A 20,584-nucleotide genomic window follows, 5' to 3' on the forward strand; every position below is an offset into this window, starting at 1 on the left:
TCCCACAACTAGTTGGTATGGTAAAGAGATCAGATCCCTAGTTTTATATGTAACATCTTTAACATTTGCACTCCTTTCTGTGCATGTGATTAAATGTAACATTTTGAAATCCCAAAGTTCTGAGAAAAACATAAATCCTTGTCCACAGCTGCTGTTTTACTCTGGAAACATATGCATTTTCTTTTCAAGCATCAACCATCAAAAAATCCCAAGAGACTTGAACTGGAGAACACCTGCATCTCTTCATTTAGTTCCAATAACAGAGTCTAAACTTCAAAATTACAAAAATAGATGCTATGTTCAGCTGTAGTTACATTTTGCCCCTAATTCCTGTGAACAAAAATGCTAAGAGCATGAAATCATTCGGGCAAGCTCTGTCATCGAGAGGATAAGGTTTTTTGCACCAAAAGCCCAGTGGGAACATGATAGAAAACTGGCAACAATTATAGATAAAGTACATAGCGAAGTCCTCAGGGATAGGAGAGGAAATGTAATAAGATAGATGGGTATAATTTTTACGCATTTGTGCCCAAACCACAAATGTGAATTGTCTTTATTCACTACAATATATAAGCATTCTTACTTACTTGTTGTGTCAAAAATAATTTAAAAGTTACTTTAAACAGTTCATTGAGATTTTACTATTTTTAACAACATAAAGACATACATCTAAATTTAAATTGAAAAATGTATAAAACATCATTGTTCTAACTTTAAAAAACTAACTTCTGCTAGAATTTACAATATTCCAGACAAGAATGGTGAAATGGAAAAATAATTGCCATTGATAACTTCATTTTAACCCTTGGGCTTTTAAAAAAAAAAAAAAAAAAAAAGCAAAATTGGATTTTAAGCTCACCCTTTCCTTTCCAATTGACCCTACTGAACAAAATTAACCTTTGCATAGTAGGAAAAATATCAGATAACATTGTTATTAGTGTTATAATTTACGACACTTTTGTAAATTTCAGTGCACTCTTTTATATAGGATTTTTTTGGAAGCTGAGAAATAGCCACACACTTATAAATACTCAATTTCAGAGTAATTTATTTTCAGAGATTTGTGAAATTATGCATACATTTCAAATACTTTTAAATAGAAGTGTCTCAAAATGCTTGAAGGGAAAGTCACTCTAAGGAAAGGAAGGGAAAGAAAGGAAAGTCACTAAGTTAATGGGGCACTACTAATTCGTGATTAACATTTAAAATAGTTTGAAAATGTTTATTCTCCACTGTTAGTAATTCCCTCATAAAACTAGAAAAAGCTTTTATCATCAATTTGGTCCTTGTCTACTGGATGCACTAATTCAGGGGTCGGCAACCTTTCAAAAGTGATGTGCCGAGTCTTCATTTATTCACTCTAATTTAAGGTTTCACGTGCCAGTAATACATTTTAACGTTTAATCTCTTTCTATAAGTCTATAATATATAACTAAATTATTGTTGTATGTAAAGTAAATTAGGTTTTTAAAATGTTTTAGAAGCTTCATTTAAAATTAAATTAAAATGCAGAGCCCCCCGGACCGGTGGCCAGGACCTGGGCAGTGTGAGTGCCACTGAAAATCAGCTTGCGTGCTGCCATCGGCACACGTGCCATAGGTTGCCTACCCTTGCACTAATTTATATCAAATGAACCCAAAATTAACACTATTGCTTTTGTTTACTTCCTTGCTTCACTACTGTAGTATTCAATATTTAAGTTCAGTTCAAAGAAGATCATTTACTAATCATATTTATTTTATTGCCTTCTGATTTAAGTAATAAAAACTGTCTGTACAAAGGCTGTGAGTGCCTTGCCAATTATTTAATAGTACAAAATAAAACAGTTTAATCAGCTCACCCCATCTTTTCAGTAGAATCTCATAATTCAACACAAAGGGCTGGTCTGCACTAACACTGTAAATTAATCTAAGTTACGCTACTTCAGTTACATAAATTACGTAGCTGAAGTCGCCGTAAATTAGATCAACTTACAACGGTGTCTTACACTGTACACTGTCGAAAGGAGACGCTCTACTGTCGATACAGATTCCGCTTCTCGTGGAGGTGGAGTACAGATGTCGATGGGAGAACACTCTCCCATCAACGTATGTCTTCACCACACCCACTAAACTGACACCGCTGCATTGATTGCAGCAGTGCCAATTTAGCCGATAGTGTAGACATAGCCTAGCACTACCATTCATCTTCAAAGTCCCCCATCAGTCTTCAAACGCCAGGTGAAACTAATGGGCACCACACCTTTTTTTGAAAGTCAATATACCCAGGCTATTTCAGATACAGGTAGGAGGGCATTACCAAACCTTAGGTCCCTTAACAAGGAAAATCCTGCCACTCACCCCCTCTCTATTATATCATAGATATGCTGTGATCTAGACAAAGGTGAGGGAGCACTAATGCTACAAAAATATTCATGGGACCAAAGACTATTTAAAAAAAACACTGAGCGATCTATTGAAACAGATGAATGATGACAGAATTAAGGGTATTAACATACAAAGTTACATTTAAGGGCCAGAACTATTGTTAGTAAAATCATAATTAACTGTTATTTTTATATTAGAAAATACTTTGCTATCTACACAAGGCAAACGGATACCACTGTCACACTTTTTTGTAAACACACAAATGTAAACAAAAAACACTACCAAAAGAATCAGCCCTTGTTAAGAAACTGCAAATACAAACGGGCTATTATATATAATTTTTCCTTTTTCCTGTTAAAAGTCATTTTACCAAGATACAGGTTTCTCTACTAGGTTACAATCACTGTAATTTAATATTAATTCTGTATTATCTTACTCCTTCCACCATCAACTCATTAAGTTGAAAATAGACACAAAAATGTTAATGTAGGGTTTATTATTAATTAATTATTATTATTCACTTTTTGATAACATTTTCTTGGCATGTACTTCCAAATGAATATTAACTCTTTTTTTTTTAACGCTGCACAGTCTCCTCCTAGCAATTTATACCCAGTTTATAGACAGTCTACCCACTCCACTAGTTGTGTATACCAGAAGTTGATTCCCAATCTAAGTAGAGATTTATAACCCAGTCATCTCATTACAAAAAGCAATCAGTTCTGTACAATGCCAAAACCTCCTGTCTACACCACAGGTGCAAAATTAAGTTAGTCATTCTTCCTTTACTCATACTCGTAATAGAAGGAACTTTAAGAACTTCATCTGCAAGATATTTTCAATTCTCTTCCAAGATCTGGAAAATTGTCCTTTATTCTAATTAATATATCTTGTCACTAGTTCCTATATAGGCCACGGAGAAATTTATCTGGAATTAATCTATCTTTGGCCTTTCTGGTCATATGTCTTGCCTGGATTCCCAGAAGGGTAGCACAGCATCCTTTTCTCTTTATCTGGATCATATATTGTCTGGTCCATGTTCTTCAGTATCAAATTATCAGTAGAGAACAATTGTTTCTATTTCTCCTCTGATAGGAACTTTTCCATTCTTCTTCTAAATTGGTTGCATCATAATCTTTCAATACCCCTTCATTTTCCATATCTATCCCAACTTAGTTTATAGCTCTCAAACTATCCAATTTAGCTTTAATGGTTTCTGTCAGTGGCTTCAGATGATGCTCACAACACCCTTTGTATGCTCATAAATGGAAAACAAATACTTTGTGCATATGTAGCTGTCACGGCCTCATTCAAAAAAAAGGAAAGGAAAGGATAAAAAATTGTCCATTTTCAGCATTGCACATTCTTTAGCAACCTTTCAATTTTATAGATTCATGGATTCCAAGGCCAGAATGGACTTCTGTGATCATCTACTCTGACCTTCCATATAACACAAGCCATAGAACTTCTCCAAAATATTTCCTAGAGCATATCTTTGAGAAAAACACCTAATTCTGACTTTAAAATTGCCAGTGATGGAGTAGTCATCCATCCATGCTTGCTAAAGTGTTCCAATGGTTAATTACCCTCATATTGTCTTATTGCGATCTGAATTTGTCTAGCTTCAACTTCGAGCCATTGGATTGTGTTATGCCTTTCTCTGCTAGATTGAATAGCCTATTACACTGGTCTACAATTTTTGAGAAGTCATCTGCTTCAGAGATAAAATGTGCTATTTATTATGTATTTTGATGTGCTGAATTCAAATATGACAATTAAAACAACTGATTGGCTACTGTTTCTAAGATATTTAAGTTTTTACATTTTGTGTTTATGTATAATGTGTAGTAGTAGAGTTTTAATCATAAATTGTAAACCTAGGTCTTTTCATGTGTTTATGGTTGTTTTACATGATAATATTTCACCTGTCCTGTTTATGTAACACTTTAAAAATCAGCAAAAGGGTTATATAAATAAAATTTATTATGAAACAAAAGGCAAAAAAATATTATGTACATAGTTTAGTCCTATTCAGTGTCTACTCAGCACTTCTTGGCTTGTCTCTTATATTCATTAAATGGAGCGTCTCTTGTCACTGTCCAGCAATAGTCTGCAAGCATTGATGGGCTCCATTTGCCCTGATAGCGTTTCTCCATTGTTGCAATGTCCTGGTGAAATCGCTCGCCGTGCTCGTCGCTCACTGCTCTGCAGTTCAGTGGAAAAAAATCTAGATGAGAGTGCAAAAAAATGTATCTTTAGTGACATGTTGCAACACAGGCTTTTGTATGCCTTGAGGAAGTTTTCCACCAACAACCTGTAGTTGTCTGCCTTGCTGTTTCCGAGAAAATTTATTGACATTAACTGGAAGGCTTTCCATGCCGTCTTTTCCTTGCCACGCAGTGCATGGTCAAATGCATCGTCTCAAAGAAGTTCACGAATCTGAGGACCAACAAAGACACCTTCCTTTATCTTAGCTTCACTTAACCTTGGACATTTTCCATGGAGGTACTTGCAAGCTGCTTGTGTTTTGTCAATGGCCTTCACAAAGTTCTTCATCAGACCCAGCTTGATGTGGAAGGGTGGTAACAAAATCTTCCTTGATTCAACAAGTGGTGGATGCTGAGCACTTTTCCTCCCAGGCTCCAATGACTGTCGGAGTGGCCAATCTTTCTTGATGTAGTGGGAATCTCTTGCACGACTATCCCATTTGCAGAGAAAACAGCAGTACTTTGTGTATCCAGTCTGCAGACCAAGCAAGAGAGCAACAACCTTCAAATCACCACAAAGCTGCCACTGATGTTGGTCATAGTTTATGCACCTCAAAAGGTGTTTCATGTTGTCATAGGGTTCCTTCATATGTACTGCATGACTAACTGGAATTGATGGCAAAACATTGCCATTATGCAGTAAAACAGCTTTAAGACTCGTCTTCGATGAATCAATGAACAGTCTCCACTCATCTGGATCGTGAATGATGTTGAGGGCTGCCATCACACCATCGATGTTGTTGCAGGCTACAAGATCACCTTCCATGAAGAAGAATGGGACAAGATCCTTTTGACGGTCACGGAACATGGAAACCCTAACATCACCTGCAGGAGATTCCACTGCTGTAGTCTGGAGCCCAACAGCTCTGCCTTACTCTTGGGTAGTTCCAAATCCCTGACAAGGTCATTCAGTTCACCTTGTGTTATGAGGTGTGGTTCAGAGGAGGAGGATGGGAGAAAATGTGGGTCCTGTGACATTGACGGTCGAGGACCAGAAGTTTCATCCTCTTCCTCGTCTGACTCAAGTGAGAATGATTCTGGTGCATCAGGAACTGGCAGTCCTCTTCCGTGGGGTACTGGGCGTATAGCTGATGGAATGTTTGGATAACGCACAGTCCACTTTTTCTTCTTTGACACACCTTTCCCAACTGGAGGCACCATGCAGAAGTAACAATTGCTGGTATGATCTGTTGGCTCTCTCCAAATCATTGGCACTGCAAAAGGCATAGATTTCCTTTTCCTGTTCAACCACTGGAGAAGATTTGTTGCACAAGTGTTGCAGCATATGTGTGGGGCCCACCTCTTGTCCTGATCTCCAATTTTGCAGCCAAAATAAAGGTGATAGGCTTTCTTAACCATAGCGGTTATATTGTGCTTTAGTGATGCAAAAGTCACTTCACCACAAACATAGCAGAAGTTATCTGTACTCTTCACACAAGTACGAGGCATCTCTGCTCACTTTGGCTAAACAGAAATGTGTCCCGTTGCAAAATCAAACACTGACAAATAAGAGAGCACGACACTGTATGATTTCTACAGCTGATATAGGGCAATTTGTTCAGCAGAGTGATGTAAGCTTCGTTATGATTGCATCATCCATGACTTCTAGGAATAACATGATGCAATTCATATCATGTATGACGCAATACCAGCTTCAGATTGCATCATTCATTGTTTTGCCTAAAAAGCAAGTACTGTCCAAACCTAGTCATAGATTTATTCATAGATCCAGTCAAAGATGTATTTTAGTCATTTCTGGTTTAAATTGAGATCCCTTCCCTTTATAACTCACTTATCCTCTGCCATTCCCAAGTCAAAGGTCGTATATAGTGACCCAATAGCATATCTTGAAAACTAGAGCCAATCAACAATTTTAAGCATCATTTTCATTCTCAGTGACCCAGAATTAGTAAAGTTTGACTACATTTATTTCAGAAGCATTTTGGCCGTAGAGCATGTTATCAAATATTTGTTCCTCATGTAAGTACTTATAAACTGTGATCAAGTCACCCCTTAATCTTCTCTTTGTTAAATTAAACAGATTGAACTCCTTGAGTCTATTGCTGTGAAGCATATTTTTCTAATCCTTCAATCATTTTTGTGGCTCTTTTCTGAAACTCTCCAATTTGCTAAGAAAAACTGGCTACTTGATTTATGGCATTTTAAACTCACACATCTGTTAATTATTCTTGTCAATTCACCTACACAATAGTTACTGTAAGTCCTTATTAGAACTTATTTTGCTGCTGCCTCACTTCAACTGGCCTCTCAGTGTCCACGTACATAAATCTGGCCCTATATTTGTTTTTTGTTTTCAATTCTCTCAAACATCCTCTTCCAAAAATCAATTGAATTTCTTTTTAAAAGTTCAAATATTAAATGGAACTACTTTCATGGTGATCTAAAATATATTTAAACACTCTAAATAATAATAATTTTAATTTATATAGTGATGGTAGGTATATACAGTCCTTTAAAATGAGTCATATGTGCTAGTCAAACATGGGAACCTCTGACTGAGAAACTTACGAAGAAAAGACATAAAAGGTACAAAACAATACAGATGTCATGAACAAATGCCATGAACAGTTAGTGGTGTGCAGTGATTGAAGTGAGAAAATTGCTGAGGAATAGGTAGATGTTCAGAAGGTTTTCAAAGGAAGGAAAAGGGGAAGTCAAAAAAAAAATACAGACTACATACAGCACACATAGGACAAGGTATTCAAAGGGATCCTAGTGTAGCCTCCATGTGTATTTTGTTCTCTCAGAAGTTTATTTTTGTTTTGCAGTGCTTTGTGTGCAGTTAATTTTATTGTTTCCCTGGTAAAATCAGTATATTTGTCAACTTCCCATATTCTTTGCATTGATCTTTAAAACAGTGTCAAGGGTGAGAACAACATTTTAAAAATAGGAAAATGCGATTACTACATCAACACATATTAGCAGGGGGATGTAAGACCAAATACAGTACCTGAAATGGCTTTTACATAATTGTTTTTAACTAACTGGATTTCAAATTGACAATGTCCATTTAAACAGACCACTAGTGGTCAATGTTTTGTTTAAATGTCACAGAATTCATGAGAATGCCACATGAGTGCTCATACCTACACAAGCATTACCAAACCTTTCAAACCAGCAACTTCCTTCAACTCCTATACAAGCTATTCAGAGACTCTAGACTTGCTTACCATTTAAATCTCTAGCACTGTAGCAAGATAGATGAGGCTAAATGTATGGTTTCCAAACTGTTTCCAGAGCTGTCACTTTTTTCTATATGGATTAACAAATTTTTAATGGCAATTATTTATGCTACAGATTTACATGAGCCATTTTGAATCCAATGTCAACTCAGGAACTAACTTGTTGCTTCTGTATATGAAACCCTAGTTAGATAAGAAACTAGAATAAAATTAACATCTACAACATAGATTTTGTCAAACTAAAAAAAAGTAGGCAGAAGACAGTATATAATTTTTTCAAAAAGCAAACGAAGTCAATTAGGCATGCACTATCTAAGAGAATATATATTACAATGGTGTGTTTTGTTTTTAAGTTTCAGAGTGAACTAGAGTGAAGTTATAGTGTGTGCAGTATGTGAAACAGATACTCTGGGCATTTGGCACATTTTATATCAAATCCCCCTTTCGAAAACTACATTGGATATGAAAAAGTAATGTGATACCAGCTTAACAAGAGTTTTGCACTTACCAGAATTATGGCAGTAGTCCATATACTGTGGACTCTGGATTGTAAAGGCTACCATATCTGGAGCCAAGAGAGATTCTGGCTTTCTACTTTCATTGAGCCATTTGCTGCTGTGTAGGTCTCTGGTGTCAGAAGGGCCTTGAATTAAAGGAATCAGCTTCTCTTTTCCAACATCACCTAAATAAAGATTAAACTCTTTACACCTTTTCTAACAACAAGGTAATTCAACACTTACTTTCACTGGCCTGAGCAGGGCAGCTATTAAATACACAAGTATAGAACAAAGTGACAAAATACAAAGAATGAACAGCATTTATAAACTTGTTAGAAGTAATCAACTTCCTTATAAAGTTATTTTTCAAATGTCTTTGTATGCAGAAGAATTTAAATTAAAATTTAATTTTAAATAATGTTCCCAGATAAATCAATCAAGTCTCATTAAATAATTAGTAAATTACTATCTTCTGACTAATAAAATAGTCACTTATCTCAACAATCACCTTGGAATTCCTAAATCACATTTAATTATAATTACTATGTTGAAAAAGCTCTAAACACTGACTACATAAGGTATTTGTATTGGTTGAAAATATTTACTGTATACACCTCTCTTCACTAGAAGCAGTAAAGATTCATTATACCATAAAACCTCTTAAAATCTCCATAACTGAAAATTTTACTTGTGTCTTATTTGGAAATGATGAGACAGATTTAAAAAAATCATAATATACATTCATAATTATATATTGGGCAAAACACAAATGTGCTGTATCATTTGAAAGTTCAGTTTTCATATCTATTTTCTTCAATGTTGTTAGACTCTGGTTTTTGAGTTCAAAATCCAACAAGTTTTAATTTTATTTATTTGTCATAAAAATTGAATTTACTATAGCCATGATGTATCATCCTGGCACAATTAAAAAAAATAGAATACAAAAAAACCCCTCTCTGATTCATAGGAACAATGAGTAAATTCTTGTTTCAGTAACCCTCCTTGTAAAAAACAAGGCCAATTCTCCTATACAGGCAATAAAGTTTTACATGGTCCAGCTGCACATACCTGGGGCTTTGGCACAAATTTTTATTGATCCCACAGTCCCAGAGGCACATTTGACCAATGATGTGCTGCAGTACTTCAATTCAACATTCTGGACTGAGCCCTCAAGAGTTGGCAGGGGATTCTTAGATTTCACACCTAATAAAAGAAAACTGCAAATGTACTAGCCTGTTGAATTTAAATATTTTTATATTCCTTCACCAAGGTATTTAAACTTAATTATACTTTAATTATCCATGTTAGATGTTCTTATAGCATTTTTGCTGCTATTCATAGCTAACTTTGTGAAGTGAGAGAATATTGTTATATACTTTTATACATATACATATAATAATGCACAAAATATTTATTTGTTCTTATTTTCATACACATATGGCAACTTACAACTTTTAGAATAAATATGTATATACACAAATCCAGATAATTTTGTTTCATTTTATAATTCAGCCATGACACTTAAACTGCTCTCTATCAACATTATTATAATAATCCTTTAATTTGAGGATCTTAAATAACTAAAAATGTTTTCAGATGATACTTAGAAAACAGGGTTTCATTCAGTAGCAAAATCAAAACATTAAATACATGCAGCTGAGTAGCACAGCAGGTTAGTGCACTTGCCATTTCACTACGGAAACTAGAGTTCAAATCTTGCCTTAGGTCACACGTTAAATAAGTTTGGTGGTCTCTTCTGAGTCCCCATTTGTGCACACAGAAAGCTAAGACACAGTTTGGAACAAATCAGTGCTATTGGCAATCTCTTCTGAAGAAACCCCTAGAACTGTAACAGCAGGGGATGTTGCAGGTCAGGACTTAGGTACATTGGCAGAGTTCTATGGGGAAGCTTAAACAACATCACCCACCCACACCATGTATGGCTCAAGTCAACTATTATTCCATAATAACAGGTTTCAGAGTAGCAGCTATATTAGTCTGTATCCGCAAAAAGAACAGGAGTACTTGTGGCACCTTAGAGACTAACAAATTTATTTCAGCATAAGCTTTCGTGGGCTACAGCCCACTTCATCGGATGCATAGACTGGAACACACAGAAGATATTTATACATAGAGAGAACATGAAAAGGTGGGAGTAGCCATACCAACTGTAAGAGGCCAATCAAATGAGATGAGCTATCATCAGCAGGAGAGAGAAAAAAACCTTTGAAGTGATAATCGAGATGACCCATAGAAAGTGTGAGGATATTTTAACATGGGGAAATGGATTCAATTAGTGTAATGACCCAACCATTCCCAGTCTCTGTTCAAACTTAAGTTAATTGTATCTATTTTGCATATTAATTCAAGTTCAGCAGTCTCTCTTTGGAGTCTGTTTTTGAAGTTTTTTTGTTGCAACATTGCCACCTTCAAGTCTGTCACGGAGTGGTTAGAGAGCTTGAAGTGTTCTCCCATTGGTTTTTGAATGTTATGATTCCTGATGTCAGATTTGTGTCCATTTATTCTTTTGCGTAGAGACTGTCCGGTTTGGGAGACAGACCAGTCCTCGCTTACAGACAGCCCCCCAACCTGAAGCAAATACTCACCAGCAACCGCACACCATACAACATAAACACTAACCTATCCTTGCAATAAAGCCTGATGCCAACTCTGTCCACATATCTATTCAAGTCATCATAGGACCTAACCACATCAGCCACGCCATCGGGGGCTCGTTCACCTGCACATCTACCAACATGATATATGTCATCATGTGCCAGCAATGCCCCTCTGCCATATATATTGGCCAAACCGGACAGTCTCTAGGCAAAAAAATAAAGTTTTACACTGTTTTATTTTTGAATGCAGTTATTTTTTGTCCATAATTCAACATTTGTAAGTTCAACTTTCATGATAAAGAGCTTGCACTACAATACTTGTATTACATGAATTGAAATATACTATTTCTTTTGTTTTTTACAGTGCAAATATTTGTATTAAAATAAATAGAATGTGAGCACTGTACACTTCATATTCTATGTTGTAATACTAATCAATATATTTGAAAATGTAGAAAACATCCAAAAACATTTAAATAAATGGTATTCTATTAACAGTGCAATTAATCGTGATTAATTTTTTTAATTGCTTGACAGCCCTAATTTTTAAAATTAACGTGGCACATATTAAATGGATTAAAAACTGGTTAAGTGATAGGTCTCAAAATATAATGATAAATGGGGCATTGTCATCAAGTGGGTGTGTTTCTAGAGGGATTCCGCAGGCGTCTGTTTCTGGAGTACTCTGCTTAAAATTTTTATCAGTGACCTGGAAGAAAACAAAATCATCACAGGTAAAGTTTACAGGCAATACAAAGATTTGGGGGAGTGGTTGGGTCATTACACTAATTGAATCTATTTCCCCATGTTAAAATATCCTCACACTTTCTATGGGTCATCTCAATTATCACTTCAAAGGTTTTTTTCTCTCTCCTGCTGATGATAGCTCATCTCAATTGATGGGCCTCTTACAGTTGGTATGGCTACTCCCACCTTTTCATGTTCTCTGTATGTATAAATATCTTCTGTGTGTTCCATTCTATGCATCTGATGAAGTGGGCTGTAGCCCACGAAAGCATATGCTCAAATAAATTTGTTAGTCTCTAAGGTGCCACAAGTACTCCTATTATTCCATAGACTTTCACCATCAGAAAAACTACATTTACTTACAAATTATAAAAAAAACTAGTTTGACACTTGTAAAGAGCATGTGGCGGGAGAGAAATTGAAGTTACCATTTTATAAATTATTTTTTCCCTACACAGAACTGATATTGAATTCAAAAATTAGATTTGGCAAGCATTTTGTTCATTATGCAAGGATTAGCCTAATTATGGGGATCATTTCTGTGCATAGCTAAAACAGTATTTCTGCCAGAATCCATATTTATACAAAGAAACTATTATGATCCATCAGGCAAAAATACTTTTTTTTTTTTTTTTTTTTTAAAGCACTTTGATATATATTTTCTTGATAGATGGAGACATTAGGGCAACTGGATAAATATATATTTTAAGTCCCCTAAATACTTAACAGATTATATTTTCTTGGATTGGCTCTCAAAGACACTTGCACTAAAGATGATTCTTTTGATTATTTTAAGTAAACAAGAAAAAAACATACACTTAATTTACAAAATGACAATAGGCAGAAAATTCAAAATAAGTCCGAAACTCTGTGCTTAGTGCATTTCATTGTCTAGATACTAGAGCATATTCAGTTGGGCATGTATAATCATGCTGCTCAGAGTCCTTTTCAATATAACTGTACCAGGGAATAGACTAAAAATTAAATAACACGAGTAATCCCTCTACAGTCAATTAATACAATCACATGAATGGTAACACTGAATACCAAATGAACCTATTAGGGCTTTCACACAATGACAACTACTGTAAGGGTTATAGTATTGGGGAAAGCTTTGGGAGTATTATTTAAATTAGGAGCTATGGGGAAAAGCGGAGAGTACCAAAGTCCCTTATGTAAAGCAATTACATTTGCTAAGGACAGCTTATGTACAAGTGAAGTTATGTATATATCAATAATTATAATATCACAGAACAAACTGTAGGGAGTCAAATAATTAGAACTTCTAGTCCAGTAGACACCAATACATGATACGAATATAGAAATTGCTATTGTGATAAATGAAGGGGGGAGGGTAGATCCCTTTTATGGACATCCAGCCAGCCAGTTAGCTACAAAATCCCTGTTAGTAGCTGTTCTCTACATGCTTTACATGTAAAGGGTTAAAAAAGCCCTTTTTTTTAGGTAGGGAGTTGGTACCTTACCAAAAGAGCCAATAGGAGGGCTAGAACTTTTTAAAATTGGGAAGAAACTTTCCCTTTGTGTCTGTCTGTCTGTTGTTCTCTGGAGAGAGGAGACACAGAGCAGCAATGCTGTAAGAAGCTTTAAACCAGGTTTGAAAAATCATCAAATCATACCTTGAACCTACTTATCTGAAACCCCAGATATGTACGTAGATCATGGAATGTCTAGGAAGACATGATTAGGTTTATTTCTTTTATTTCTGTATGGCTTGTGGACTCCTCTGTGCTAACCCCAGATGCTTTTGTTTTGCTTGTAACCTTTAAGCTGGACCTCAAGAAAACCATTCTTGATGTTTAATTATTATATTTGCTCTTTTTAAATCTAGCAATAGCCTAAATTCCAGATGTATTTTCTTTCTTTTTGTTTTTAACAAAATGTACCTTTTTAAAGAACAGGATTGGTTTTTTTGTGTCCTAAGAGGTTTATGCATATGTTGTTTAATTAGCTGGTGGCAACAGCTCTTCCCGGAGGGTGGGGGGGGGGGAGGGAGATGTATGTGAAAGGACTTGAGGGTACCCCACAGGAAGGAATTCCCAAGTGCTCCTTCCTGGGTTCTCAAAAGGGGGGGGGTGTTTTTTTGCACCTGGGTGGTGGCAGCATCTACCCATCCAAGGTCAGAGAGACGCTGTAACCTTGGGAGTTTAATACCAGCCTGGAGTGGCCAGTATTAATTTTTAGAATCCTTGCGGGCCCCCACCTTCTGCACTCAAAGTGCCAGAGTGGGGAATAAGCCGTGACAGCTATCTATCTATCTTAGGTACTTATGTGGCTCCCACTGTAGTACCTAAGTGCCTCACAATCTTGTAACATGTATCTCACAAGGCCTTTGTGAGGTAGGGAAGTACTCATATTTCCATTTTAAAGATGGTGAATTGGGGCAGAGAGACTGACTGACTCATCCAATATCATATAGGAAGCCTGGGGCAGAGCCAATAAATTAACCTAGGTCGTCCAAGTCCCAAACAAACACCCGAGCCACTGTACCATCCTTCCTCTGCAATATTAGATGAAACTAGTGGTCCATCTGGTCCAGTACTAAACTCTTCAGAGAAAAGTTCAAGAAACCCTATGGCCGACAATGATGAAACTACCTCTGTCACAATCTGGACCCATGCTGCTCTCTGGACGGACCCCAGTCTGTTGTGACTGAATCTAACCGCTGAACTCATGTGCTTCTAAATCACTTTGGGTCTGGATAATGACTGATCACTGTTCCCAGCTCTGGGTCTCCCTAGCTCTGGGTCTTGCCCAGAGGCAGATCCTGTGTCTGACACCCTTCTTGGGCAGTGGGACCCCACCATCTAGCCACCAAGACCCCAAAAGCAATGCCAAACACTTCCCAAGTGCCCAGATGCTTGGACACATTCCCCCACCCCCAACCCCTAGGAGTCCGCCTCGCTGTGGGAGCTCTGGTTTCTTAGTGCCATTGTTACTGGGTGAGCCATACCTTACACCCCTATTAGTCCCTCGAGTGCCAGGTCTGGCTTTCTACAACACACTGTGAACTGAACTACATGGTCTAACCACTCTTAGATTGGATCTGTGGGCTGCAGACCCCCGTTTACCAACCATGTTAATCTGACTGGGTCTGGCACCTGTAATCCTTCTTTCTCCAGGCACTGGTGGCAGTAGCTGATTACAATGACTCAAAAACACCATAATTAAATAAAAGTAGCATTTAATTGCCAAAGGGAACATAGCATTTAGGAAAATGGGTTAACACAACAAAAAGTCCTATATGCCTATTTCCTTACCTAAACTTAACCTTTAGGTTGAGAGACCCAGCCTGTTTGCTACAGTCCCTGTGTCTCTTTGTCTGTGACTATCAGGCCAAGTCTATACTTATGGAAGAGTATAGGCACTACACATGTAGGCAATCTGTTTCCACACTTGTCACAGTGATGTGCAGCTACACAACTCAGATAAAAGCTCTAGTAGCTCCCCACTGCCAGAGCCTTTTACTATGGTGAAGAAAAGCTTTGGTTGGGGGTGGCAGTGGGAAGCTACACTGCTAACAGTAGCAATGTTGACATGGGAGGCACTGCTTGGGCATGTAGAGAGCTGTCTCGCCCTAGGGGTTCAGGCATGTAGCACTCTTGTGTACTCTACTCACCTATGCTGTGTCTTACTGTCTACACTACTATTTATACGCATGCTAGTTGCATGTGTAGTGTCTGTACTCTACACATCACTGTAAGTGTAAACTAGCCTTAGTTAGTTTGAGTGTCAGCCTCAGATTGATGATAACCCACTCCCTCATCCTTGTTCCTGAGGCTAGCATCTTTCAGGTTTAGGATCCCCTTTGATCCTAAATTTGAGTCTGGGAAGAATACACGTTACCAGACTAGCAAGAGCTAGTCAGGAGTTATCTTGAAATCAGAAACTTCCCATATTTTTTCCCCAGTGAGCCTTATCTTTGTCATTGTCTAGTCTTTCCTGATGGTTTCACTTTAACTGTCTCCTGTGATTTAACTCTTTGCAGTCAGGAAGGTTAATATCAAACTGATAACCAGAAGGAAATAAGGACATATGATATTTATAAAAAATACTGTACAGCTCCCATATTCTCCACACCTAGATACGTTCTTCAGGGAGAACTTGGCAATAAAGCAATGAACACAGGCTTAACAGAAGAATTTCTTAACCACAAGAAATTGTAACTCTTAAAAGCACAAGAGTTACAAATCCATGGAAAACAACAAACAGTCCTGAAAGCAATCCCCATGGTCTGATCTCACCCCATTTGAGGGTCCTGGTTCTAGCCAGCATCCTTAGGTGAGGCAGAGTGTCTCCTGTCTTTGCTTCTTTCCACTCTATAACCTTTACAGCACACTCTCCTCTAGAATATGGACTAAAACCCGGAATTCTTAAATCCCAAAATGTCTCTGTCATCTAGCAAATACCTATGAAACCCACTTGAACAGTGTGTATCCTAACTCCCAAGTGTCTGGTTCACAAAGAGACAGCCTACTACTGCTATCAGTTACTCGGTCAGCTCAAGTGGTAAAGATCTGCCTTGTAGGTCTAAAGATTCCAAGCTTCTTGATGACCAATGTGAGCCAGTATGATTAAACGCAATGTAATTTCTATTTTTTCAGGATTTTTTTTTACATTAAAAAACCTTACATTAAAAGAACTGTAAGGTTGCAAAGTCAAGCACTCAAAAGTTAGGAATACCAGGATTAAGGTTCCCTGTGCAACCTTAATCTAGCCCTCTTATGCATAAACAGTCTTTAATTACATAATCTCACATTTTTTTCCACAGGACATCTGGCATTTCCTAATTTTAGTGCTTGCCTTTGCAACCTAATGTTCTTTGAGTGTACTTTATTTTACATGCTTGTACACAATTATGTACACACACCCATGCATAAACAAATAATTTAGCACTGTAAATAATTCTATCGAATTTAACTGTAGGTATTTTCATTTCATTACAAATGCCTAATGCTTTTCAACGAAGTTAGCAAGAGTTCCATTGTTTTTGTTTTATATGAAACCATCAAAAGTAGGTCTGATCAGTTTTTTGGCATTCAGAATTCTGAATCCTTCAGAAAAATAATCCTAGCACATGCAAATGTCATTATATGTATTTCTTCAAATTATCTTTTATGTCCTCTCCTGAATGTTTTTAATCTCAGTTATATATTTCTGAAGATAAGGCAAAGAAAAAGATAGACGCCATACTCCAACTCACATTGATTTGTTCAATAGTCAGGAGGCTAAATTCAATCCTGTAACATCACTCAAGTAAACTCAGTTACACCAGGAATGACTCTGGTATGTTATATTTTCTACCACCACTTTCTAACCTTTTTTAAATGCTTCTAAATCATTTTTTCAAAACATGCTGTGCACTGGGCAGCTGTCTTCACTGACCTATCCAAAATAAATTCTATTGGTCAAATCCTGCTTCTTTTTCTCATGTGAAAAGCCTTATTTATATCATTCTTTCCTTCCAAGGATTTCTTTTTTTAAGTTATTTCCCAATCTGTTAAACCACTTCTTCAATGATAATATACTGTGTTTGTAAAATCAAAGCCCTTATAGCTGTAGTAGAAATCTTTGTGATATGCCTTGTTTCCCCTCAATAAAAATATATTTAAAACATTAGGTAATAGAGGTTGGGAAGTAGTATATAGAAAAGGATTATAAAAATATGGTCCAAATAATATTTCTGAAGAGGTAACATCTGTACATCAGAATACTAATTCATAGTCACTAACTCACAAATATATACACACTACCAGAGTTTTAACTGGACTAGTGATAGTAAACTCAATGTTGAGAATTCAAAGAGGTAACCATATCTACTACTGTGTATTAATAATGGCCAAATTCAATTTCCCAAAACCAAACTGGTGGAAAAGCACATTTGGAGAAAATTCCTTAATATTAAAATAATTGTTTTGTATAATGGCTTATTCTGGAGCATACAAGAATAGGAGGCTACTGGTGATTTAGTGTTCAATTACACACAGGTGTTGGTTCAGGAAGTAAGTGTGGTTGAGCCACTAAGTAACATTTTCTACAAAACAACTGTGATATTCTAGCCAGAGAGATCATGCTTAGAGTTATAAGACATAAATTTCGAGAAAGGTGTTTTAAAAATAAGGATGTTGGATGAAACAGCTTGAAAGGCAAGTTAAAATGCACATATCTAAGAAAAGGGTAGTTCAGCTACTAAACTAAATATGTATCACTAAAACACCTGATATACTGAACAGCTAAAGGGTGGTATGTATGGTGTCCATCTTTAAAGAAGAAGTTAAGGTTAATTCAGTGAACTACAACACCAATAAGCGCAAACCTGAAAGAAAACATTCAGCATTCAAAGTAGCCAAAAATAACTTCCTTCAACTCACTGGGCAAGTTCAGGTGATTGATGACGAGATGCAAAACTCTAAGTCACCAGTTTAGCTCAGCTTGGTAATAACAGAACCAAAATTGTTTGCATCGCTCTTCAAGATACTCAGTTGGCTCCTCCTTCATCCTCATTTTCCTTGGTCTTTTTGCCAAAGAAAATCAGTCCCTCCTCCTCAGCATCTTGTTCTTGTTTCTATGGCTGTGTCTTGTTTCTCTAAGACTCTTTCACCATCTCCTTTGGCAGTTCCTCCTGCCCTCCCCTGAGAATTCTTTGAGTCTCTGCCAATGTCCCTCAAAGGAAAAGCCATACACATCATTCCTAGGTGACCTCACTTGTTCATAACTAGCAGCTGTATGCAGATATTTCAGGCTGTATATATCTAACACTCTCTCTCTCTCACACACACACACACACACACACACAATTTTTCATTACTCAAAAAGGCAGGAGGGCTGGACGTGACGTCATCATATGCCAAATACTTCCTGTGTCTTACACATGACATTCACCCACCTTGTCTCTCTAAACAGAAGTTGGTAAAATAAAAGATATTACCTCACCCACTTTGTCTCTTATATCCTGGGGCCCACACAGCTACAACTACACTGTATAATACATTTTAAAGGCTAGTATCAACCAAACAATGCTCTGTAAGATTTGAGAAATGTTTCAGTGTACGTCTGAATAAAAAACACAAATTTCGAAACCATTGCAAAAATAATATTACCAGCACTACAAAAGTTTGATGTTTCCTACCCAAAGTATGTTTAGGTTTATTCAAGACTATGTTGCATACATGAACAAATGCTGGGGGCAAGGTCTGAAACCCCTCTACTTAATGGAGTGCATGTAAACTTGTGCATCAAGCTAATTTCCTGCTTAAACTTATGTGGGGACATTTGGATATAGAACTTTAGTCACATAAATTATTTTGTTGTAGCTCATTTAAATAAAAAGGGGGGGGGATAAAAGACATCATATACACTATGCCTGTAAGGAAAACAAAATACAAACTCTTCCTGCAGCCTCAAATCAGATCTTTTTACATAGTACAAACTGAATGGATTAAAAACTGGCTAATATCTCAGTCTCAAAATGTAATTGTAAATGGGAAATCATAATCAAGTGTGTGTATTTTTACTGGAGTCCCACAGGAATTGGTTCTTGACCCTACTTGGTTTAACAATTTTATTAATCACCTGGAGAAAGCATAAAATCATCACTGATAAAATTTGAAGATGACAAAACATTTGGGGAGGGGGCAATAAATAATGAAGACGGGTTACTAACAGAGTGTTCTGAACCTCTTGGTAAACTGAGCACAGCAAACAGCATGTGTTTTAATGAGGACAAATGTAAAGGTATACATTGAGGAGCAAAGAATGGAGGCCATACGTACAAGATGGGAGAGCTCTTTTCTGGGAAGCAATGGCTCTGAAAAAGACTTGTGGGTTGTGACTCTGGCAGAACAGATGCCTACTCTTGCCAAGGCTTTAGGCCTCAGCTGAACACTGACAAATTCACTGCTGCAAACCAGTCTGTTTCACTTGTGTGTTAGTATTGTTAAGATGAGTATTGGACTTATAACAATGTGTTTAGACTTTATGAAATGTTTGTAAATTGCTGCATGCATTAATCTCACTTATAATATCTTTATAACATGCTATAAGGAAATATTTACATTTTGCTTTGTAACTGTAAAAACATGTTTGCTCTGAAACTGTGAACCCAGATGGGCTACCAAAACTAAAGGGACCATTGTGGGACATCACAATAGAAAGATTTTGCTAATTACCCCTTACACCGATGTAGAGGCTACCTGCAAAAGGATGCATCACATCAGCCTGAATTCTGGAAGAAGGAAATAAAATTAGCTTACAAGAAAAAAAAAAAAAGTCATCTCTTAATTGTCATCTCTTTTGCAGTTTGAACTTTCTAAGGGCTGGAAATGTGAAACAGAAACAGAGATCCCCAGGGTCAACCTGGGATAGCACTAAAAGACATTCAGAGCAGACATCACTACAACTCTGTCACTTTTTGGAACCATAGAATGTAACTCATTTGTGTATAAAGATTTGCTGCTTTAACCTTGTAATAACTCTCATTTCTTTTCTCAGTTAGTAAATCTTTAGATAGCTTACTATAGGACTGACTACTAGTATTGTCTTTGGTATGAGATCTAATGTATAAACTGACCTGGGGTAAGTGGCTGATCTCTTGGGACTGGGAGCAACCTGAATATTTTGTGATCTGTAGTGTATAGCAACCATCTATCACTAAGTTCAGTTTTCCTGGGTGGCAAGATAGACTGGAATCCTCAAGGGGACGGTCTGTGATTCCATGGTAAGACTGTTATAGTGCTTTAGAAGTTCACACTTGTTACTGGGTTGGTGAACTTTCATATAGAACATACAGCCAGTTTGGGGTCTCTGCCCTGCTTCTTGGTATTCTGCCCTGAGGTTGGCATTCATGGTTGTGAGCCATTCCAGACAGCG

General features: G+C 36.9%; 1 protein-coding gene across 6 annotated transcripts in view; it reads right to left on the bottom strand.

The window, feature by feature from the left end:
* The window catches only part of VPS13B (vacuolar protein sorting 13 homolog B), a 960,935-nt gene that overhangs the window by 641,874 nt on the left and 298,477 nt on the right, over positions 1-20,584 (bottom strand). For all 6 annotated transcript variants that reach the window (XM_054017509.1, XM_054017507.1, XM_054017510.1 and 3 more), the window contains exons 18-19: positions 9,402-9,536; positions 8,345-8,518 (exon numbers count right to left, since the gene is read on the bottom strand). In XM_054017509.1, coding sequence (XP_053873484.1) covers positions 8,345-8,518; positions 9,402-9,536 — 309 coding nt within the window. The remainder of the gene's footprint in view (positions 1-8,344; positions 8,519-9,401; positions 9,537-20,584) is intronic.

This window comes from Malaclemys terrapin, chromosome 2 (genome assembly GCF_027887155.1).
Source record: "Malaclemys terrapin pileata isolate rMalTer1 chromosome 2, rMalTer1.hap1, whole genome shotgun sequence".
NCBI classification, from domain to species: Eukaryota; Metazoa; Chordata; order Testudines; family Emydidae; genus Malaclemys; species Malaclemys terrapin.